The sequence below is a fragment of the Sceloporus undulatus genome, chromosome 2 (assembly GCF_019175285.1).
Source record: "Sceloporus undulatus isolate JIND9_A2432 ecotype Alabama chromosome 2, SceUnd_v1.1, whole genome shotgun sequence".
Classification (NCBI taxonomy): Eukaryota; Metazoa; Chordata; class Lepidosauria; order Squamata; family Phrynosomatidae; genus Sceloporus; species Sceloporus undulatus.
The window spans coordinates 205,722,977-205,747,307 of record NC_056523.1 but is presented as its reverse complement, the minus strand read 5'-3'; the positions used below and the strand labels follow the sequence as shown (position 1 = coordinate 205,747,307).

At 42.5% G+C, this 24,331-nt stretch overlaps 1 protein-coding gene across 2 annotated transcripts in view; it reads right to left on the bottom strand.

The window, feature by feature from the left end:
• SVEP1 (sushi, von Willebrand factor type A, EGF and pentraxin domain containing 1) overlaps nt 1-22,635 on the bottom strand; it is a 153,463-nt gene extending 130,828 nt beyond the window's left edge. The window contains exons 1-2 of one of the 2 annotated variants that reach the window (XM_042451284.1): nt 22,314-22,635; nt 2,106-2,361 (exon numbers count right to left, since the gene is read on the bottom strand). In XM_042451284.1, coding sequence (XP_042307218.1) covers nt 2,106-2,193 — 88 coding nt within the window. In that variant the 5' untranslated portion in view covers nt 2,194-2,361; nt 22,314-22,635. Of the gene's footprint in view, nt 1-2,105; nt 2,362-22,313 lie in introns of those variants that run through there. The other variant, XM_042451285.1, reaches the window with a different exon arrangement.
• Nucleotides 22,636-24,331: the final 1,696 nt, after the last annotated feature.

The window sequence follows — 24,331 nt, the reverse complement described above, 5'->3', positions numbered from 1 at the left end:
TACTTTAGCATTTAACAAGGCCCAGTACACACCGCCAGGAAGTGACGTCCTGGCAGTGATAGAAGGGCTCAGGAGCACACACTAACCACACGCTCCTGAGCCCTACTACGTGTGGGTGGTGCCATTTTTGAGCGGAACCACCCACACGGGGGACGTATTGATAACGTGTGGGCGTCTCAGCGCCCACACATCTCTAAAAGGAAGCAGCATCGTAAGAGGTGCGACGCAGCTCTTACGACATCACAAAAAGGAGCCGCTCTAGGTGGCTCCTTTTCTGCTGAGCAGCGGTGCCACGCTGTTTGGTTGCTGTGGCGACACTGCACAGCCAAAAAGGCCAGCATTTTCTTTCCGGTCTGTACTGCACTATATTTATGCTTAGGGGAGATTACATATTATTTTACAGTAAATGTAAACTCTATGACCATCACTTCCATGGCAAATTTGGCAACAGCTGGTCTCCACACAAACAGCCAGGGGACTACATGTTGTTTAGCCTTGCCATAAAAAGTTCTTCGTCTCTTGTGCTGCCACATTAAATGCTCTGCCTGTAGTAGACCCAAAGTAAACAATATATGATGCAAATAATAAACCTTCCATAACTGAAAGTATGGGTTATATATGGGATAAGGTAGTCTTCTAAACATTTATTATTGTGTGAAATGAACATTTTGAGAAGGCTAGAATTTAAGTCTTTGGAAGTTTCTGGAACTGCAAAGTCTGCAGTTTTATTTGTGAAAACAAACACAAGATTTTCTCTCAGATGTTTAAAATCATAATCCAGTCACAAAAGTTTGAATCACTTCTTATGAAATTTATTTTGGCCCAGTCTCTACATGTGGCTTTGCTCAATTCATTTATTGAGCAAGGTCAACAGAATGAGCTCCTTGTCAATTTCAACACTGATTCTAATACTGCACAAAGAGTTGGTGCCTTCATTTATCATTCAAACATGATTAGGCGCTTATACTGTGGGGGATTTTTGGGGAGGGAGGAAATAATGTCTACTAAGGGAATGAAAACATGCCACACTGAAGAACTGGATGATGCCTTCTGATACAGTAGGCCCTCTGTATCTTCTGGGTTTTTGTTCCAGGAATCCCCATGTATACCAAAATTCATGGATTCTCAAGTCTCATTATTACTGTTCAATGGCACAGTAAAATGGCATCTCTTATATAAAATGGTAAACAACTCAAAATTAGTTTGCTTTTTAGATTTTTTGAAAAACATATTTTTGAGCTGTCAATTGGTTGAATCCATGGATGGTGAACACATGGGTCCAGTGGGCCAACTATAATATGAAATTCCTAAATGGGACTGTTTTAAAAAATGATAAACCAGAAATGTCTAGTACCCAGAATACTCAAAGTAGAAATGGAATTCTGGATATGGAATTCTGGGGTTTGTAGTTTTGTGAGATTTTTTAGCCTTTTGTCTCAGAGAACTCAGGTGCCACAACAAACTACACATCCCAGGATTCCATACATTAAGCCATGGCAGTTAAAAAGGTCTCTGACTGCATTATTTCTGCAGTGCAGATTAGACCTCAGGTGGAGGCAAAACAGATCAGCATTAAAAGTCAGCTTTCAACTGGCTTGGGGGCATTGTGTACAGATGACACATGACCCCAAGATACCTGGAAGATGGATTCAAGTTGACTGACTGCCCAAATGTGGGCTGGCTTCTGGGCAGTCCAGCTGTGCAGCGTTTATATGGCGCTTGCCACCGGAGCTCCTTAAAGCTGGCTTCTGGTCGCAGCGCGGCAGAAAAGCCGCCTTTTTGTGGTTGCCGCAGCCCCAATCGGCTTCAGAAGGGGTGGTCTGTTTCGTCCCTCAATTGTCTCACTGTATAGTTTTCTTATTTGATTTTTAAATGTTTGCATTTAACAACACAGTACCTATATTCAAGAAAAGTGTTCCCTTCAATGTTGTGATTTTTAGTGAATTAACTATTTGAATCTGGAATCTCATGGTAAATGTATAGTTCAAATAAATAATAAAATATCAATGGACTCTTTCTCCCCCCCCCTCTCTGTGTGTGTGTGTGTGTGTGTGTTAATATCCATGTAAGTCACCTTACTACTTTCACAGAACAAAATGCAATACCTTCATGAAGGGCTCTGCGAGCTAAAGCTTCAAATTCAGCAAAACTGTGGAGCAAATAACAGTGTTCCTCTTTTGGGTGAGAAGCCATGTCATTCAGCTCTCGGATGTTGCCTTGCCAGATCCCAAATGTAAAGATCTCCACTCCAAATTCACGTAAGGAAGCTGCAATGGGCCTGGGATCCCCTCCATTAGAATATCCATCCGTAATAAGAAATATCACCTTGGTAGCATTAGCTCGGGAATGAAGAAGTATTTGCTACAAGAAGGAGAAACAACAACAACATTTCAAGCCAAGAGCTAACAAGTTGATGACCTAGTAATGGTCTCTTCAGTCAGGGTGTGCTCCCTTTATACATACTGTTCAACTTAAATCAGTTTTTGCAGGACCACCCAGATATAACACCATACAATCAACAATCTTGCAGCAGACTGTGGAAAAAAGCCAAATACTGACTCACCCTTTATATGCTCAAGCTTAGCCACAATATAGATGCTATGAGTTTGCCCACATATCTAACAGCCAAATCACACACTTTGGAAAAAAGCAAACACAGACATAACATCCTGATAGTCACCACTCCCCAGAGGAACGAATACCTTTATCAGCAATTCCCCCCCCCCAAAAAAAAAGCTCTGGCTAGTAATGGTTAGATTAGATAATATAAGTGCATCAGACTGGTGTATCCAATCAACTGGTATTGTGCAAATAACATCGGTTGGATTGTGTGTGATAATAACTGAATTAGATTTTCTCCGTAATCAACTGGTTTAGATCATGAGATAACTCCTTGATGTATCACAACTATACTTGATGTATGCATATATTAAAACATCCAGAAACTACAGTATTAAAGGGAGGAAGCATACCAAGGAATACAGGAGCTCTAGTTCCATACAATGCAGACTGTAAGAGATAACTGAAATGGGGTGGAAATAACACTCTATCATTAATCCTAGATATGCCCATCACATACAAACTGACGGTATGAGGATTCATTTTGTAGAATAAAAGTGGCAAATGAGTAAGGGGAACTAAATTTCTCCCTGGCTGCCCCAGCTCTCTTTGGCTCCTTAACTCACCACTCCCACATGCCTTTCTCACATCCAAAGTAACATCTACATTAGTTTCCAGCAATGGAGAAAAGTGTTAAGAAGTCAGACTGTGGGTGGATAAAGCCACAGGCAGGAGAAGCCCTTTTGGAGTCTGTTCTGCTCCAAAAATCTGAACTCTAACCTCCTACTTTGGAACAGACCCAGGTTTAAGAACAGCTTTGCTGCCATGCAGTCCCACTTTATTCTTAGCAACACAACTGTACTTTATGAAATTGTGCCTACTAAAAATAATGGTGTGTGTGTATTACATATTGGAATTTTCAGTTGATATTCACATGTCTTGTTACTTTCTCAGTTGAAAATTTCACTAAACTCCAGCTGTCTAGAAGTCAGACAGTCCTGGCACGTCTCCACTGTCTTCAGACAATGGACCCATGAGGTGGAGAAGTGGGAGTTCTGAAGGGGAAAAAGCAAACAAACAGACTCTAGTTTCATTTCAGGAACTGCAGAACCACAGTTTAAACTACTGTGTCCAAAACATATAATGCAGAATTAAGTCCTGGGCTGTCATGAACCATACTAATGTTCATTACACAAGATTGCTATTATAATATGAAAAAGACACAAAAGTAAAAATAAACATTGTAATATTTTCAGCTGCTCCAATTTGCAATAGCAGAGAGCCCTAATCAATCAATAAATTTAGATACTAACGGATTTCCCCTCAAGAAAGAGAACTAGTGCAGCTACCTAGTGATCTATGCTCTTTGACATGGAAAGCACTTTTGATGTATACAAACAAAAAGCTATTCTTCTTACTGTATGTAAACAGAAAAAATAAACAAACAAGCAAAAACATATTTGACAGAGGATGTTGTAGACTTAGCTTTTGTAGACTGAGGAGTTTATCACACGGCGGCAGAAACTAGATTTAAAGTGAAAACAACCCGCTTTTGCTGGTTGTTTTTCACATGATGTTCAGGGTTAAGCCAAACAGAAAGTAGAACCCCCTCCCCACAAATGTGGGTTGTTTTTCAGATGACGTTTGGGTGAAAGAGAAATAACAGAAAAATAACCTGAATGGAAAGTTGCCAAAACCCACTCCTTTTTACTTTTGGGAACTTCCGAAAGTAAAAAGGAGTGGGTTTTGGTGACTTTCTGTTCGGGTTATTTTTGTGTTATTTCTCCTTTACACAAACACATCTGAAGACCAACTCGCTTTTGCGGGTTTTTTCAGACTTTTAAATCCTGTTTCTGCACAGGATTTAAGCAATTTGCCTCTGTGTGATAAACTCATAAATCTACTTCATCAGATCCACAGAGTGAAGTGCTTAGGTACAGATATTTAAACCTATGAAGGAAGGTTATATGGGGGAAGAGCAATAGAAATGTAAAACTTGTGGGTAGAGTGATGAGGTGACAAGTTCAGTTTTAATGATGCTCGATGGAGATTCAGTAGATAACTAGATGAATAGTGGAAGGGGTTACTGGAATGCTGTATGATGTTAGCTGGGAAATAGAAAGGAGATGTGCTAAAATGGGCAAGAGAGATCCCATGAGACTGAGGTGTTAACTAGTGTTATGATATGTGTAATGTGCCAGGAAACCATTGTCTCTGTTCAACCTACTGTCAAGGGACTGGAGTTTGTGGGTATATACTAATTTTGCTGTTTCTTTCCAATTTGGTCTTGCATATATTGAACACAAGAACTGTTCAGAAGAATTGTAATGCAATGTTCAAATAAATAAATAATGTTAATATGCTTGTTTGTATCTAGGATGTAGGCTAGTAACTGACAGGATACAAAATTATACTAAGATGATACAATACTACCTTCCACATCTGAAGAAATCCCTTGTCCTTGTATTTCATATCATTTCCCCCCCAATCACATGTCAGGAATATGAAATATATTTGTTGTGAGAGAGTGTTCTAAAGAAAGAAAAACACAAGTGTTTGGAAAGCCATATCAAACTTTTCACATTAGAATGGTTTAGGTCATTTTACTCAATATATTTGTATGGGAAACTGCAATGCAAGATATTTTTCTGCCTGAATTAGAGCTGTGCAGGCCTTGGGGGAGGGGGGGATCTGGAAAATGTGAATAAAAATGGTTGTCTCCTCCCCCCCCCCCAAAGCCTTTTATTCTGGAAAAATGAAATTCAATTCATTATGGAATATTTTCTTTTAGAGAGGTGAACAAAAACATTTAAGGAAAAGTGTGCTTATATTTATTTCCCCCACATTATTTGTAACAATTATGTAACTAGTTGACAGCATAGTGTAGTGGAGACCAGGGTTTGAATCCCTGCTCAGCCATGGAAACACACTGGGGGATGCTGGGCAAATCACACTCTTTCAGCCTCAAAGGAAGGCAAAGGCAGATCTTGCCAAAAACCCCACGAAAGCTTGACCTGAGGGCTGCCATAAGTCAGAAATCAGAAGACTGACTTAGAAGGGTAGCTATGAAAGAAGTAGACAAGATCCTGAAGTATAAAAATACCTTGTTGAACACTAAAGTCAGGATTGTCCATTCTATCATATTTTTAGTTTCTATGTAAGAGTGTAAAAACTGGATGGTGAAGAAAGTTGATAGGAAGAGAATCAACTCATTTGAAATGTGGTGCTGGAGGAGAGTTCTATGGATAATGCAGACCACCAAAAAGTCCAATCAATGAGTCCTAGAACAAATCAGGCTTCAGCGCTCCCTAGAAGCCACAATGACTAAACTGAGACTGTTGTACTTTGGACATATCTCGAAAAGACCTGGTTCATTAGAAAAGACAATGATACTTGGTGAGGCAGTAGGAAAAGAGGGCAGTAAGAAAAGAGGAAGACCACATTCCAGATGGATAAACTCAACCAGGCCTGAGCTTGTAAGACCTCAGGAGGCTTTTGATGACAGTGTGACTTGAAGAGTTCCCATTCACCAGGTTGACATAAGCTTCAGTCATCTTAACAGCAGTCAACAACAATGACAACAAAATGGCTTTCAATATGTAAAGTGTGCTAATACTGCAAATTTCAATTTGCCCCCCAAAAATCTGCTTGCCCTTTCCCCAAAGAAAAAAGCCACATCCCTGACCCCACCATGGCTTCATAATTTCTGGCATTTATTATTATTTTTTTACTTCTGTAGTCTGATTCCACCTAAACATTAGGAAAAGCTTCCTGGTGGTAAGAATGTTTTGACAGTGGAATACACTGCCTCAAAGAGTGGTGGAGTCTCCTTCTTTGGAAGCTTTTAAAGAGAGGCTGGATGGACAACTGTCTAGAGTGCTTCGATTGTGCATGGCAGGGGGCTGGACTGGATGGCCCTCGTAGTCTCTTCCAACTCCATGATTCTGTGATTCTATGGCCCGTTACAAATGGGCCGTTTTGTGCGTGTGGAGCGCGCACTAGGGTTAGAAAGGGGTGGTGCTTCCGCACCCCCTAACCCTAGTGCGCGCTCCGAACGCACAAAATGGTGGCGGCCATTCCACACGGCCACCGCCATGAGGACGTCATGACCGCGCCGCCTCTATACGGGGCAGCGCGGAAGTTATGTCCTCGCTCCGTGCCAGGGCGCCTAGTGCGCCCTTTGCGCAGAGTAGGAAGGAGCTCCATTTTGGAGCTCCTTTCTGGTTTGGTCCGCTGGGCGCAGCCTTCACACAGCTGCGCCAGCGGACCAAAGGAGAAAGGGACTAAGCGGCCCCTTTCTCCTCCTCCCCGCTGCCGCGGGGTGTCCTTGGGGCTTGAAGCCCCAGGGACACCCCTTTTCAGGCTGCGGGGAAGCGGCGTTTTGCTGCTTCCCCACAGCCTGAAAAGCAGCGGATCGGGGCCTCAGCAGCTGCCGTTCTGGCCACTGAGGCCCCGATACACCAAATGGGCAGTCTGTAACCCGCCTAAGTCTCCAGTGTGATAATATGGACAGGGTACTAACATTGACAAAATATTCAGTGTTCTACAGTTGGCAGAATATTTTAGTATAAATACGTATTCCCAATTCATTTCATCTCCCTGCTGCAGGTGGGATGTGGCTGGTTAAGACTGGGCAGTTGTCCAGTGAGTGTGTGAAATAGTTTTACTCAGGTTGGCATGGGAAGCATACTCCCCCCCCCCCCCCCCCCCGGGGCTGCTTGAACTTCAGTTGAGCTTCAGTCTTCATCCCACCTGCCCACCATTGGTGCATCTGTTTTCTTTCTACTCATCATCACATCTTTTGGCAGTTTTTCATGGGATTGGATATAGTTTAGGGAAGATGAGGCTTGCATGCTTGTCATACCCAGCTGGGGTCCCCTTATGGGACACTGTTGAGGGAAACATGGATCATACCCAGCTTGGTGGAAGGAACCTGTACCTCACCCACAGGAGGTGTGGGATCTTCACAGTGGCTTTTGTCCATGTTGCATTCTGCTTCCATTACCTAAAGTGATTCCAAGCACAAAGGCTGGAGTGGTTTCTAGTGACTATTGGTCATAAGGAAGGTCATCCAGTATCTGGGTCTGGGGTCCAAAACACACTGCAGAAATAATCCAGTTTGAGATCACTTGAACTGCCCTGGCTCAGTGCTGGGGAATCCTGGGAACTGTAGTTTATTGTGGCACCAGAGCTCTCTGACGGAGAAGGCTAAATGTCTCACAAAATTACAGTTCCCAGAATTTCCTAGCACTGAGCCATGGCAGTTAAAGCAATTTCAAATTGGATCATTTCTGCAGTGTGTTTTGGACCAGGGTTGCTTTTCATAACATCTTGCAATTGATTAACTTGTCAGTGCAAAGTTTTCTTTTTCAGCTAAAGTTTCTCTTAATCCTGCCAGGAAAACCTCAACTATTTTAATCTCTAACGCTACTCAGTAAAATAACTAATAGCATCCCTTCAGTTAGTTCAGCCAGCAACAGTAATACAACTGCATTTCTTTCTTACATCATAAAGAGTAACTGCACTTTCCAGAGAGTAGAAAATGATTTCCAGAAAGAAATTTACTGACACACACCAAAGTCAAGGGATTTAATTCAAATTAAAAACATATTAGAAATATATTAAAATTATATGATACATCACAGAGGTATGGCTAACTTGCTTACTCAGTTGCATTTTAAAAATAATTTCCATATGCTTTGTTCCTCCTTACTGAAATTGAATTGAAGCAACTAGCTATCCAAACTACTTGCCCATGCTATTAACAGGCATATTTTGATGGCTATAGACAGCATGATGTTGAAATTGATTATGAGTACCCAGTTCCTTATTTGTGCAGAGGTTGCTCAGTCAGTACTTTAACCAAAAGATGCCTTCAGACAGAGAACTCTACTCTAAAGTATGAAGCATAATGGCTGTATAATCTGCACTGTTACAAGATAGTCTTCAGGTCTTTCTTTTGTTTTATGTCTCTGTGACAATGGATAGGTTGAGTGTGTTACCTATGTAACCCATTTTAGGTAGCTATTAGATTGAAGTTACTGTCAGATTTAAGGAAATCTCTGAATGAGCTCAGTATCTTATATTTGTATGAGTAAAAGGTAGACTGGGCTCTTTGCAAGAAAAATGGCAAATATAGTAAGAGTAGCGAAATACTGATTTAATGTTTTAAATTTTGGGTTTATCTATACTTATGCCAATCCATGACCATAATAAATATTTAATTGTGAATGTCCACTAGGTTTCATGAAACTTTCTGCCAGGAGAGTGTTCAGAAGATTGCATCCTTAATCTGGTGTACAGTATATAGAAACATGTACACTTGTCCCTCCTTTTTCGCGGTCTCACTCTTCACAGGAGGGAGAAACAGGGAGATATGAAATGGTGGTGCATGCCAGTGCATTGCCCTGAATGTGTGCCTCGGGGTTGTGCACCCTTATTTTCAATGGGACTTGAATATTTGCAAGTTGCCATTTTCATGGGGGGGGGAGGATGTTCGGAATGGATCACCACAAATTGGGAGGGGCTACTGTACTCCTATTATCCAACAAGAGGAGAAAGAATTTCTATACCTGATTATACAGATGTTCAGTGGGATCTACTTAACTTCTCTAGGAATGAACTCAAAGGGACTTACTTCTGAATTGATATGTAAAAGATTACACTGCAAATCTGCAGGCTACAGGTCCACCTGCACAGCAGAAATAATGCAGTTGGACACTACTTTAAGTGTTGTAGCTCCATCCTATGGCATTATGGGATTTGTAGTTTTACAAGGTCTTCAGCCTTCTCTGCCAAAGAGTGCTGGTGTCTCACAAACCACAAATCCCAGAATTCGGTAGGATGGAGCCATGTCTGTTAAAGTGCTGTCAAACTGCGTTACAGTGTAGGTGCACCCTACAACTACAGTATTCCAAATACTACTTGAACAATCTCATTTTTGTGCTATAGAAAGTACATTGTCATGCAGCCTGCTTATCTGTGCTCCTTCATAAAGTTGTCAGGACCTCTTGATAACAGGTTTGGAAAATGCACCCCACAGACAATAATGAATAATTATACTGAAATTTATGACAGGGGGTGATAGCCTGTGCATTTTAAAAGTCAGTTAAGGAGGACTGTCACAAAGAAACCACAAGGACATTCTAGGAACATTAGCCAAAAGACACAGGTGTAATTCAATAGAGTTTAAAAATAGAGGACAGTAGTATAATAGGTCACAGGAAGACAAGAAAGGTAGTTGTTATAATAAAGTGCAACTTTTCCAGTTCATTCTAATAATGACATTTTAGCATAATAGTAGTCTTTCATACTCCACACTGGGCCTATCTCTGTTCTAACTTGTTGGCAAGAGGAACCAGAATGTAGAGAGCCTTCGCAAAAAGTCTAGTGATCTAAAAATATTAAGAAGGAAGGAAGGAAATAAAGAAAGAATTATATCCGCCTCAATGAAGATTTGATACTCTATACTTCAGTAAGAAAATGGTAATTGCTTTGTAGCACTCATTTTCATGAATTACAGTTAGTCCTCTGTATACTTGGTTTCTCCATCCATGGGTTCCATCATACACGGCTTGAAAATATTCATTCACACACATGCACACACACTCACATGTTTCCAAAAAGCAAACCCTGATCTTGCCATTTTATATAAAGGACACTATTATACTACACCATTGTATATAATGGAACTTGAGCATTCATGGATCTTGGTATCCATGGGAGATCCTGGAACTAAATGACAGTGGATATGGAGGTTGACATCCTGTCAAATCACATTAAGACTTCTTTCTTTTTTAAAATGATAATCTAAATATAAAGTTAGTTGTATGTAAGTTTTATTGAAAGCCATGAGTTATGTTACTTGTGGTTTTGACTTATGTTCACTTTAGCATGACTAACTTTCATTGGATTTTGCTTAGTATTTTAGACCACTAAAATCAATTCAAAATGTCCTAGAGATGCTACTACAATCTTCAAGCATATATTATTATGTGCTATTGGTGCACCACATGTCCCTGAGCACATAACTGAATCCTAAACATACTGGGTGAAGTTTGTAAAGTGTGCCTGACTTCATTGTGAATAGGCTACAGCTTTTGCCAGGATCAACATATCTGCTTTGGAAGAGAACTGCACAAAGCCAGAGTTAAATTAATTGGGACTTCTATTGCCAAAGAGACAAACTTCACATAAGCTTCTTTTTCCAAAAGTTAAAATAATCTGCCATACAATCATGTGCCCTGTTTCCCCAAACACTGTCATCTTCTTCCCTCCTCCTCCACCTCCTCCTCCCTTTTCTTTGTCTCATCCTAATTCCCCCTCCCTTTGATAATTCTGGAGATTATCACATGGGATAAAGGACGGATCACTCCCGTCCTTATGGCATGATTGCGAGAAGTTTATCAGATAATGTCTGTCCTTATACCATCCTTCAGCCATCCTTATTGTGCAACTGTGATGCCACACTTATCCCATCTTTTTCCCATCACTGTAGTGGCCTGGCCCTGTCACTGAGTATTAATGGAAACTCCCATTAATACAATGATGGGACCACTGATGGGAAAAGGACAGAATAAGTGCGGATACGATAAGAACTGGGTAAGGATGGTAACGATCTCTCCTTACCCTGTATAATAATTTCTTCTCTCTTGAAACTCAATGGCTCTCTACAGTGGTATGCAGGATGATATGAAAGGTTGCAACCAGAAGAGGAGAGCAAGACTGTATTCCCTGTACACATACAGAAGCACATGAATGGATTCTCATAGAATCATAGAATTGTAGAGTTGGAAAAGACCACAAGGGCCATCCAGTCCAACACCCTGCCATGCAGGAAATCACAATCAAAGCACCCCCTAAGACAGATGGCCATCCAGCCTCTGCTTGAAGACCTCCAAGGAAGGAGACTCCACTACACTCTGAGGGAGTGTGTTCCACTGTCAAACAGCCCTTACTGTCTGGAAGTTCCTTCTAATGTTGAGGTGGAATGATTCTGATTTATTTGTTTGACATGCTTTCAGGTCTGCAGATTAGTCTTTTTGTATAGGATTTACAGTATTTTATATGAATAAATTCATATTGTTCCAGTGGCATTTACTTTCAGGCTGAACATGCTTATGAGCACCTTGGCAACTAAGAGCCAATACAGCTGGCCCTGAAGGGCGGCTTCCCAGCGGCTTGGGGACATGTTGTTTAGATGACTCATTCCCTCAAGCTGGCAGGAAGTCGCTGTGAAGCCACCTGCCCATCCCCCCATGCACCAGCTTTGGGGTGCTCTGACAGTGCGGCATTCATATGCTACACATCACAAGAGCAGAGAAAAGCTGCAGTGGCAGAAAGGGCACCCTTTTGCTGGCTCAAAAAGAGGCAACATTTGCTGCCTCTTTTTGAGTTGGCAAATAGTGGATTGGGGCTGCAGCGTGTGGTTGCTGTGGCCCCAATCCCTCATTCAAAGGGGCGGCTTTAAGCCGCCCCTTCAGGGCCATCTGTACCGGCCCTTAGAATTCTTTTTATGGAGCTGATATTTCTTCTGTTCCCAATATCAGTTAAAAACAAACAATCCTAAAGCTCCTGCTTTAACAATAGATGAACAAATATACTTTCTGCCAAATAGCTGTATTAAGTCTGTTGCAGTAAAGACCACAAAAGGACTTGTAGCATCTTAAATACTATTGTATTGTGACATAAACTTAGGTCATAATAAATACATTATTGTTTAATGAGCTATTTTGACTTATTTTTGTTAAAAATTAACAACTTTCAAGACAAAATGTAATATATCAGTTACTATTTACAATAAAAGTGACATCAAGGACATTTATCCATTTGTGCTATTTAATCCCATATGAAATCGGACTTAAACTTTATTTGTACTCTAAACAATATAAAGGTCACACAGCATAATAAAGTTAAAATAAAAAAGTGTATTTTGCCCCCAAGACTGAACAAACTCCCCAAACCATTATGCGCATATTGATTCAGAAGAAAGTACCACTGTTTTTAATGGACCTTATTCCTAAAATATTGCATAGGTTTGCAGCCTAAGGGAAACAAACCAATGAAGTATTATTGTCAAGAATGCTTTGTGTTACACCATCTGTTGATGCTGACTTTAGGTGCTTCCATGTGGAGGGCTACTAGCAGCACAATGACACAAAGTCATTGTACAGTTATTATGTCTTCCCTTCCTTTTTCTTTGTTTGTGAAAAGAAAACAGAAAGAAATGGTGGAAAAGTGGAAGCATGTAGCAAATGAAAGTCTGTTTTCTATGAGTCCCTCATAAAATTATATGAACCAGGCAGAACTATTTCACAGTAAAAGCACCAAGCAACCAAAGAAACAAGTCCAAGAACTTCAGTGGAACTTAATCCTTCATAAATATGTGTAAGGTTGCAGTTTTACACACTGGGGAATTCACATGTGAATGTTGTTAGTCGACATTAAAAAAAAGAATAAGTTATATTGTAACAAATAAATTTATGCACTTGTCTATGTTGAATTTACATATAAATTAAATGTTCAGTAAATAAAATAAAAAGAACTGTAAGGATAAATTATGAAAAAGTTCTTGGACAATATGTCTTACCTGCTCCTGTTTAAATCAGAAACGGCCCTACATTTATATAAACTTTAAAACTTATGTGATAATTAGAGAAAATCTATCAAAATCAGTGGAATGTGACACTGAAGTTAGTTGTAACAACAGTTCTGTGGTTTTCAGTGGGTCTCCTTGAAGCCTACTAAGACCCTTACTGCATTTATACTGTGTTAGCTAGCCATTTGTGGTAGGGATAATGAATTGTACTGCACTTTGCCACTTGTCTGCAATAATCTTGCTATTAGCATGCTCCACACACAGATTTCTCTTCCATGGTATCCACATCATAACCTCCCCATCCCTCCCCTAGCTTCACAATTGCTTTTTTTTGTGTGTGTGTGTTTGTCTGCCATGTTGTCACAGCAGAAAGACATTGTGTTAATGTCTGGCATTGGGTAACACCTTTTCTCATGAGAGGTTGACCAGGAAAAGGAGGTGGCCATGCTGTTTCCACCATTTTCTTCCTCATCTTGTGTAGATGAAACTGCCTACTTTTGATCTGAACTCATGTCATGGGATGCTTTTTGGCATTTCAGCCATTTCCTTGCTACCCAGGCATCATAGTGTCTTCACATTATGGTGTAAATCCCATAGGGTGCTGCAGCTGAGAGTGATCTTCTTAAACCAAGCACTGGAAGTAGTCTGTGGATTCCCTGTACAAATTTCCCAGAAAATTCTGAGATAGGAACTATCTGGCCACAGCCCCAACCTGCCCACATCCCACCCAGTAAAGGAGTTCTCATGGAAGGAAGCGGGGAAAGCTTCTGGTTGATGGCATGAAAAGTGGTCATTAACAGATTATTTACAGTGTGCAAAAATGCACATTTGTGAAGGCTCTATGACAGGACAATACCAGAAGACCAAGACCGTCATGCAGTGTGGAATGATCACTGGTTGTGTTGCTACATCACTATGTCACCATAGTGCTATGGTGCAATAAGGTTCCACTGACATATTTTACAAATAGTAAAAGATTAATATTTTAAAACTCTCTGAACATAATCCAGGCAAAGTTAAGCATTCTTAAACCTACTTAGTTTCGATAGGTCAAAGCTTCCCACTAAAGTTAATGGGGCATGAAAATGCTTATTTTTTATTGAATCATATCCATTATTTGGAGGCATTTTATATTGTATAGACTAAATTAAAAATCCTGATTGCTGCTAATTAGGAATAATGCAATATTGATACACAAAAGAAATAGGCAGTGAGATTGAATGATTCTACCTTTTGGAGCCAAATGAAAGCCTTACCTTTGCCCTACAACAGGAACAGTCAAGGATTTTTTAAGTGGAATACTCATCCCCTTGGAAATAATCTTTTGGAAGCCATATGGAAATGGTGGACAGGGCTGTAGCCAACAGTGGGGGAAGAGAACTAAAAATAGATGAGCCCACCACTTTCCCCCCTGTGTTTCCACCACCCTCATTGTATATCTTTCTCTGTCACCTCTTCTGTATTTCTCCTCACTTGACAGGTTGGGAAACCATCTTTGGGAATGTAACTTGGTGTTTAAAAGTGCAAGCCAGACATGTATTTAGTTGTGAATTGTGTGGGTGGGTTTATAGTGCTTATGAGTACTTTGTCCATTTATGATACAAGTGTCCATTTAGGGGTATTCAGCATTCTGGCCCCATGCTTTGGACTCAATGGATTTCACCAAGATAAAGCTTTTGTTCACAACTCACTCCTGGTTCCCTGATCCTTAATATCCTCTGTCAACAACTTGGCAGGCTTCCCACAAAGCTTCTGAAACTCACTGGTGCAAGACTGAGCAACATGTTCAGCAATTATGGTCATCAAACACACATAATGAGCCTGAGGAATATCTGTAATAGGCATATTTCAGCTGCTGGTGGTGGACATACTGTATACAATACATGATACACATATTTAGCAGCTACCTCTTCAAAATGGAAACTTCTTGGGTTAAAGTGTTAATGTTCAAAATTCTGAAGAAAACATATTGGAAATAAATGTTTACTTTGTCACCAGAGAACTAAAATGTCATTTTGTTAAACAGAATGTAGGATTTCTGATATCCTAACAATGTCCCCTATGTGCTGGGGCCATAAAAGTGCCTTTGTGAAAGGGGCTGGTAAATTAGTTTGATGATGAATTAATAAAATAACATGCTGATACTACCCATAAACATACAATAGTACAATGATAGTAGCCTGCCATGGCTAGGTAAGGGAGAGCTTCAGCATGCCATCATATTCATTCTGCTTTAAAGTAACTGTTTAACCCCTGCCTGAAAGTTGCATATGTCTGGGTGGCCATATATTTCCTCTCGTGCACTTGTCCATATGCTGCTGCTCATGGAATGGTGCACACAAGGGATTTGGATATAGCTGCTATATTGCATTGTCTTCCTGCCTGCAGCATGTTCACAGATATTAGAACTTAGGGGTTATACAAACCGCCCCTTTTTTGCCAGATTGGGGCCGTGATAACCTCATGCCATGGCCCCGAACTGGCCTTTGGGCAGTTAATTTTTGTGTCCTTGAAAGGGTGCCATGGCAGTGTGTCTATATGGCACTCCTTCTGTACACAGCACCAAAGGTGTGTCATGATGCCACGTGCTGTCTGGAGTGGAGTGCGACATCATGGTGCCCTCGGGTGGAGTGAAGGCATGCATCGTTAGGATGCTGCACTCTGACTCTGCCCACAGGCTGGCCTTTCGGGCTGATCTGTACTGGCTCTTAGTCTGTGTCTCACCCACCCCATCCCAGCCTTTTATTTGTTTAGAAAGTTACCCTGATTTTTGCACATACTGAGATTCAATGCATTTTTTTCAAGGTAATATCTGCACTGGCTAGATAATTTCACACAAAATTTTAAGGGAACTTGCTTCTTCCATCACAAATTAATGATACCTACACATATAGCACATTTGAAGCTCAAATTGTCTGTACACATACTGTTATTTGAATGTGGGGTTTATGATTGTTTAAATATCAGAGCAGATAGTAGATCTAATGCTAGATTTAAAATGGGCTCTCTTCCACTTTTTTGTCCTGGATTAAAAATGTTCACAGAAGGTTGAAAGCAACTTGAAAGAACTTGTCAGTCTTCAAACTCTCATTGATAGATACACTTATGCACACAGTAGTCGTTCCTTAAACTACTTTGTCCTCATTATCAAAAGCCGGAAGTCTAATTCAGGCATGCATGTTCACTACTTATCTATGTAACATGAAAGTAATTCTTAAATGCAACTGCCAGTCTCCAAACTGTCTTACATGCACTGTATTTTAGGAGATTATTGCACCCATTCTTGAAAAGATGCAAGACAAGCCCAGAGGAGCTTGGGCTGCATACAGGCTGCATACTGCCCAGCGATGGGTGAATGCGGTCAGAGCCACTTTAAGAAAGTCACACTGAGTCTATCCCAGCAGCAAAGCTAATGCGATGATCTCCAAAAATGGGTGTTATTACATTTACGTGTTCCCAGGCTGTATGCAGCCCATATCCTTGGCAGCCCATCTGCAACTCAAACATTTGCAGCAGCCAGGATTTTCCTGTTCCTGAAAAAGGTCTGGGTTGCATACAGCCTGGGAGTGGATAAGTGCGATAACCCCCGTTTTTTACTTTTCAATCCAGCATCTATCCTGGCAGGATTTCTGAGTGCAATAATCTCCATAGTTCTTGTATTCTTTATGATAGGCAGCTCAATGTATGCAATTTTTAGTTAATAATAACCCTGTAGACAGGTCAGTATGGCATAGTGGTTTGAGCACTGGACTATAACTCTGGAGACCAGGGTTTGAATCCTTGCTTGACCATGGCCTTGAAGAAGTCATACCCCTCAGCCTCTGAGGAGATCAAAAGCAAACTCCCTCTGAACAAAACTTGTCAAGAAAACCCAGTGATACCGTCATCTTAGGGCTGCCCTAAGTCAGAAATGACTCAAAGGCAAAGAACAACAAGCAACAACAAGCCCCTAGACAATGCAAACCACCCTTCAGCTGGGGCCTTTACTACAGAGAAGGATCCCATTCCTTGCCTGAAGTTCTCCTGATTTTCCATGCAGATGCTTTTACACTTTAGTATTCCATCCAGATCCATATTTATCTCAGCAGCACAGCTCTGGAACAACTTGGGGAAAACACTTAAAAGGAACATTTTGAGGGCAAGCAGTTGCCTGTGGATGGATTAGGCACCCTGTTACATTTGGCGGTAGATGCTGAGATACTGTTGTTAAATGTAGCTGCTATGTAATATGTGGTTTGGCCAAACTTGATGTGATGCGAGACATCTGAGATCAGATTTCCCAACATGATTGGTTCTGGCAAAAAGCAGCAATGAAAGGTCTGCTCTGGAATGGGGCCCCTATGTGTATATGTGTTGGGTTGGTGGTAATTTTTTCTCCCGGCACCATTTCCCCAATGGAAATTGTCCCACAGTACTATTAGTCACAGCAAAAAAAGAGTGTCTGTACTGTACATCTCTTTTCTTTTCTCTTTTCTTCTAGCAGCCTCTGTGTGTGCATAGGCATGGTTTTCAACCTAGAAAGGAGCAATAGGAGAGTTAAATAGCCCCTCACACTGTCCTATGATATGGCACAAATCATTCCCCTCCTTTGCATTTGCTTTTTGCAAAAAGAAAGAAAGAAAGAAAGAAAGAAAGAAGCTAATGGGAAGATTATGAATTTCCTGCATCACCTCTTGGTGAGCCCTGATTTCCCCATAAATGTACTGCAATTGAGATAATTTGAACGTTCTGAGTTGTCACAGCTGTGATGGACCATTCAAACATTCACACTGTTCTGATGTTGCTTTTGTCAGGAAATGAACATGTGTGAGAGGAACAGCCCCCAGTTACTCAGCAATTAAATATTCTTCACAACTGTCTGTATCAAGTTCAATGTGGGCTTAGCAGGATGTTTTTTCCCCTCACCTCACCATTTCCCCCTCACTTTTAATTTTTTTTACTCTCTCACTAAAAGGTTTTGCTACCATCTTGGCTGCATCTACATTGCAGAAATAATGCAGTTTTGACACCATTTTAACTGCCATGGGTCAATGCTATGGAATCTTGGGACCTGTAGTTCATTGTGGCACTAGAGCTCTCTGACAGAGAAGGCCAAATAGCTCACAAAACTACAAATCCCAGAATTCCATAGCATGGAGCCATGGCAGTGAAAGTGGTGTCAAACTGCTTTATTTCTGCAGTGCAAATGCAGCTGTCGCCAGGGTATGCAGGTGACCATAGGTCCTTGAAAACTATGCCAACTGAGAGTAAACTCTGCCAAGTTTCTCCTAATACAATTCTGGAAGTTGACTATGCCTTCCAAGGTCCAAATAGTCTAAATACAAAGAGGCTCCTCACCTGAAGGGTGGCTGTCAGGTAATGAATTGGCCATAGAAAGTATGTGTGAAATCACTGCAGTCTGCACTGGCTGATGGACTGAATGAATCCAGGAAACGACAGACCTCCATGATATTACACATCTTAAGTTGTAATTTGTAAGAACCTTTGTTGACCAATTGTGCAAAAAGTGTCTTTCTGCTGACAAATTATCTCCATCCCAGACATACTACCCAGAACTACTTCTTGGAAGAATCACTAGCCTCATTATGCAAGACCATGCAAAACTCTGTTGTAGTTTCCTATTACAACAATACTGAGGCAGTGATCCATGTCTGTGAGCTCTTTGGTGAATTCCTGGAATTCTTGGAAGTGATAATACTTCACACACACACACACACACACACACACACACACACACACACACATTTCTAAGGCAAATAAGTGCATCACCTAGAGCTCAGCCTGTCACCTTTTCTCAAGTCTGGTATTCAGTACAAAACAAAACTCTACAGATTTTTCTGCTTTCCATAAATATATTTGACAAAGTCATACAATGCACCTCACGGCTTGGGAGTCAAAAGACCTAGCCTTGTTAGTCTGGAAAATCAGCACACAGAGGGATCTTGCAGCACCTTTGAGACTCACTGAAAGAAAGATGTTGGTAGCATGAGCTTTCGTAAACTGGAGCCTACTTCTTCACATGCCTCTGGAGTGATTTTGAACCAAAGTCTCCTGGGCTAGGGTCCATCTCACTTAACTATATCACCACACCTGCACTCTGAAGCACTCACTTGACAGCTTAATTTCCAAAGCAGTTACTCTGGATTTCTTGAAGCCTCATTTGATCCAGCGCAACCAACTCACCCAAGGTAACCACAAAGGAGGACAAGGCACCACAAAGTGTGGGAAGTTCAAGGAAAACAGAGGACACGACCAAATAAAAGCTAAAAACACTCATATAAATGTAAATCCATGCTTTCTTAATCATGCTAGAAGTGGAATTTATTTTGGAATTCCTCCTGGACAGAAGGTTGAAACATGTCTCTGAGGAAGTAGGCACAAGTCTATGAACAGTTCATGCTACCAACTTCTTTCTTCCAGGGGAGGACCATGCCCTGGAAAACTTTGGTCCTCTAGATGTTTTGGACTTCAGCTCCCAAAATTCCTGATTGCTGACCAAGCTGGTTGGGGCTTCTGGAAGTTGCACTCCGAAACACCTGAAGAATGGAAGTTTGGGAAACAGTCTCAAATTCTGGAAAACCAGTATGCAAAGGGATCTTATGATCTGAACCCGGGTCTCTAAGGCCAGGGTCCATCTCACTTAACCATGATGATAACACAAGCTTTCTGAAGCACTCATTTACCACAGTTAGTCTGGAATCTCTGAAAGCTGGATCTCCACCAGCCCTCCTTTGTCCTGGTTGTTTGTTTGGAAGTAGTAATAAATTAACAAAGAAACAACATCAGTTAAAACACATTAGTTAAAACACACATCAGTTTAAAAGGACAAATAAGATGTGCACCTATTAAAACAATCCACATCTAAAACTCATTTAAAAAATCACAGTTTAAAAATCATTGGGATAAGACTTCCCAAAGAGACTAGCCTTCAATGCTGTTTTAAATTTGGACAGAGTCTGCAGCTGTTCAGTCTCTTCTGGCAGGTCATTCCACAGTCTAGGGGTGGCTGAAGAAAATGTTCTCTGGCTGATAGTTGCCAACCTAGTCCTGGCTGGCTGGAATAAATGTCTGCCAGAGAACCTGAGCGCACAAGGTGGTTTATATGGGAAGAGGGGGTCCTGAAGGTAACCTTTCTCAATATTCCCCAACATGCTCCAGTGGCCTCACTAGGTTTGGTGTCACCCAGTGGTTTAACTCATGATGTCACACACACCCCCATTGACTTCCTCCCCTACCACACCATACAGGATCCTTAGTAATGTTTTTTTGCACTAATGTTACTCATTAATTGTAATTCCTGTATGTTACTGAATGTAAAGGTAATAGAAGCCCTGGTGGCGCAGTGGTTAAATGCCTGTCCTGCAGCCATTCACTCAAAACCATAAGGTTGCCAATTCAATCCCAGCGAAAGGGCTCAAGCTTGACTCAGGCTTGCATCCTTCCGAGGAAGTCGCTAAAATGAGTACCCAGATTGTTGGGGGCAATTAGCTTACACTTTGTAAACCGCTTAGAGACTGCTTAGGTGGTATGAAGCAGTATATAAATGAAGTTGTTTGTTTTGTTTTTTGTGACATAAACAACTAGCAAAATCAAAATTAAAGCTTTATATCACAGTATCATATGCACAGCCTCAGTGCACTTACACATACATGGTTTTATTAGCTGAAGTGAAAATTTTGGAAAATGTGATTTTTTAAAAATTCTTTCTCTCTTTTATTCTCCCAGTGATCCTCACCTCATTCATCACATCTCTTCAGCATTTTAAAAGGATTCAGGTGAACACCACAGCCCATACAGTATCTGTCCAAAGGCAGATTTTGGAGGAGTAGTTTTGTTATCTCCCCACCTTAGGATGCCACTTGGTAAGGTGTACACCCCTTGCACCCTCTTAGTGACACCACTGGAGGTGCTCCAAGATCCCTTTTGCATATTCAGAAGGTGGAAATGTAGGACCATGCCCTGGAAAGGAGGATGTATGGTCTGTGGTGTCACTAGGGTTGGTGTCACCTGGTGTGGGAACTCGTTGCCATACCCTCTCCCCCCCATTGACCTCCTCCCATGCCACACCATACAGAATCCTTAGCCATGTTTTTTGTACTCATTAAGCATAATTCTTGCATATCATAGCAACATTAAAATCATACCTTTAAATTACAATATCATACGCATGGCCTCAGTGAGTTTTTTCACAGACATAGTTTTGTGTGGTTGGAGTGAAAATTTGGTAAATTTTGGCGAGGATGATTTAAAAAGAATAAAACATTTTAATTAAAAAAAACAAAAACCAGCCATCCTGGGGCCTCTCCTTTCTTCTCCTCCTGAGCCTTGTCCACTCACTCCATCTCTTCAGCATTTTAATGGGACACTGGCGAACGCCACAACACACTGCTGCCAAAATGCAGGTGTTTGAGGACCAGTGGTGTACTCATCCCACCTTAAAGTGACACCTCCATGCCCTGAACCTTCTTATTCACACCCCTGAGATGCTCCAGAATCCCTTTGGCATACCCAGCAGGTGGAAATAAATGGAGGAGAAAACAAGCTTGTTTCCTCCTCAATATGACATCCCTATTTAAATATTTGAAGGGATGTCATATTGAGGTGGGAGCAAGCTTGTTTTCTGTTGTTCCAGAGAACAGGACCCAGAACAATGGATGCAAGCTGCAGGAAAAGAGATTCCACCTCAACATTAGGAGGAACTTCTTGTCAGTAAGGGCTGTTCGACAGTGGAACAAACTCCTTCCTCGGAGTGTAGTGGAGGTCTTTAAGCAGAGGCTGGATGGCCATCTGTCAATGGGGTGTAGTGGAGGTCTTTAAGCAGAGGCTGGATGGCCATCTGTCAATGGGGATGCTTTGATTGAGAGTTCCTGCATGGCAGAATGGGGTTGGACTGGGTGGCCCTTGCGGTCTCTTCCAACTATGATTCTGTGATTCTATGAGAACAGTGCCCTGGAAAAGGAGGGCAATTGGTGCTCCAAGATCCCTTGGGCATAGTCAGCAGGTGGAAATGGAGGACCATTCCCTGGCAAAGGAGGAGGACTGGTGGGTGCTCCAAGATCCCTTGGTGGAAATGTAAGACATTTGGAAAAGGAGGGCAACTGGTGCTCCGCGATCCCTTTTGCATTCTCAGCAGGTGGAGATGGAGGACCCTACTCACCGCCGCTTGCTGGAAGGCGCCCTTGGTGTAGGTGCCCCCTCCTCGGTACCCGATGCCCGGGATCTCCCTGCCCAGGAGGGCGCACTTGTGCTGCGGCTGCTGGCGATGCTGTTGGGCGCCGGGGGAGATGTAGTCCACGCGGGGCAGGACGTGGCTCTTGGAGGCGAAGGTGACGATGGCGACGCGGGTGGCGTCGGGGACGACGGGGAAGTCGGAGAGCAGCTTCTTGACGAAGCGGAGCTCGCTGAGGAAGTTCTTCTGCCCGACGCTGGAGGACTCGTCCACCAGGAAGACCAGCTCCAGGCGCCCGCTCCGCTCCCGCAGGCGCCGCACCTGCGCCTTGAAGGCCCGCCCCAGGCGCCCCACCCGGCCCCCCGACGCCTCCGGGGAAGAAGGGAGCCCCGGGGAGCCCCGGCAGGGCACCAGCCCCAGGAGGAGAAGGAGCAGCAGCAAGAAAGAGGGAGGCATCCTCGGGGAAAGAGACCCCTCTCACTCTCCCCCAATTCCCTCAGCGCCCCAAAGCAGACACACAGTCACACACCTGGTCCACTTTCCCCAAACAGAGACACAGCCACACACCTTTCCCACACCGTTACACACACAGGGACTGTTACACACACACTTTGTTCCCCCCCCTTCCCACACTGACACAGAAGACACACACTTTGGTAGACACGGAGACTGTGTGTTACCCACTTTGTGCACCTCTCCCACACAGACAAAGACACACACACACCTTGTATACCTTTCCCACACACAGTTACACACCTTGTCCACCTTTCCTACACAAACACATAAAGACTGTTACTTAGTCCACCTCCCCCACACACTTTTACACACCTTGTCCTCCTTTCCTACACAGTTACACACCTTGCTCACCTTTCCCACACACACAGACTGTCACACACCTTCCCCACAGAGACACACAGACACACACCTTCCCGCCTTTTTAAAGCAATTTTGGCGCGCAGGTGGAAAGAGCTCTCCCTTCCTTCCTTCCTTCCTTCCCTCACACTCCCCTGACTCTCGCCTCAGTTTCTCCCTCAGAAAGGAGAACAAGTCCTCCCTCCTTTGCCTCCTCCTTCCTTCCTTTCCTGAAAGGAGAAAGAGAAAAGAAGAAGGAGAAGAAGGAGAAGGGGGGTTTCTAATCCAGAGAGGACTCTCTCTTTCTCCTCCTTCTCTCCTCCTCCTCTGCACCGAAGTTGGGGCTGACTTTGCTTCCTTGTCACCAGAGCCTTTGCTCCCCCCCTCCTTCATGCACACACTCCCACTCACACACTCCCACACTCTCTGGGGGTCTGCCAGGCTGTCAACATTCCCAACGCAACGCACACATCGGCACACCGAGGCTGAGGCGCTGATGGATCCCATATGTCTGGCAGGCAGCACCGGAGGAAAGCAGGGAGGGAGAGGAGGGGAAGGAGAGGGGAGCTTTCGAAAAGGCCAAAGAGGGACCTAGAGGACCAGGAGAAGCGCCCAAATTGGAAACACTTTGGACAGCTCTAACACCATCCACTTGGGTCTTTCTCTTCGATACCTCAGTGACTTTAAGGCTGCATTCCCACTTATAAATAAATCGCTTTGCCATCCAAATCAATGGATCGGTTCGGCAGCGGAGCGTGGTTCGCACAACATTTGCCCCAACCGCATTTCCTTGCTGCAAAATAAAATTTGCAGTTCAGATCGACGAATGAATCGGTTCGAAATGGACCCGCTCCAGACAGCCAAAGGGTACATTGAAATCAATTCTGATCCACATCTGGTTTACACTTGCACAGAATTGATTTATCAGAAAAGACACGGGGAAAAATCAGCGTCAAAATGAAGGGGGTTAAATGGGTCGAGCGCATGGCCTCCTTCTCTGAATTGCTTCAGTGGCCATTTAAACCGGTTCAAACCGATTTGCAATCCAGTTTAGAAGACAGTAGGGATGAGGCCTTAGCCATGTTCCTTGGTCTTATTTTTGTGAGGGAAGGTACTTTGGGAGCCAACTTTGGTGGAAGAGTTGGAGTTGTTAG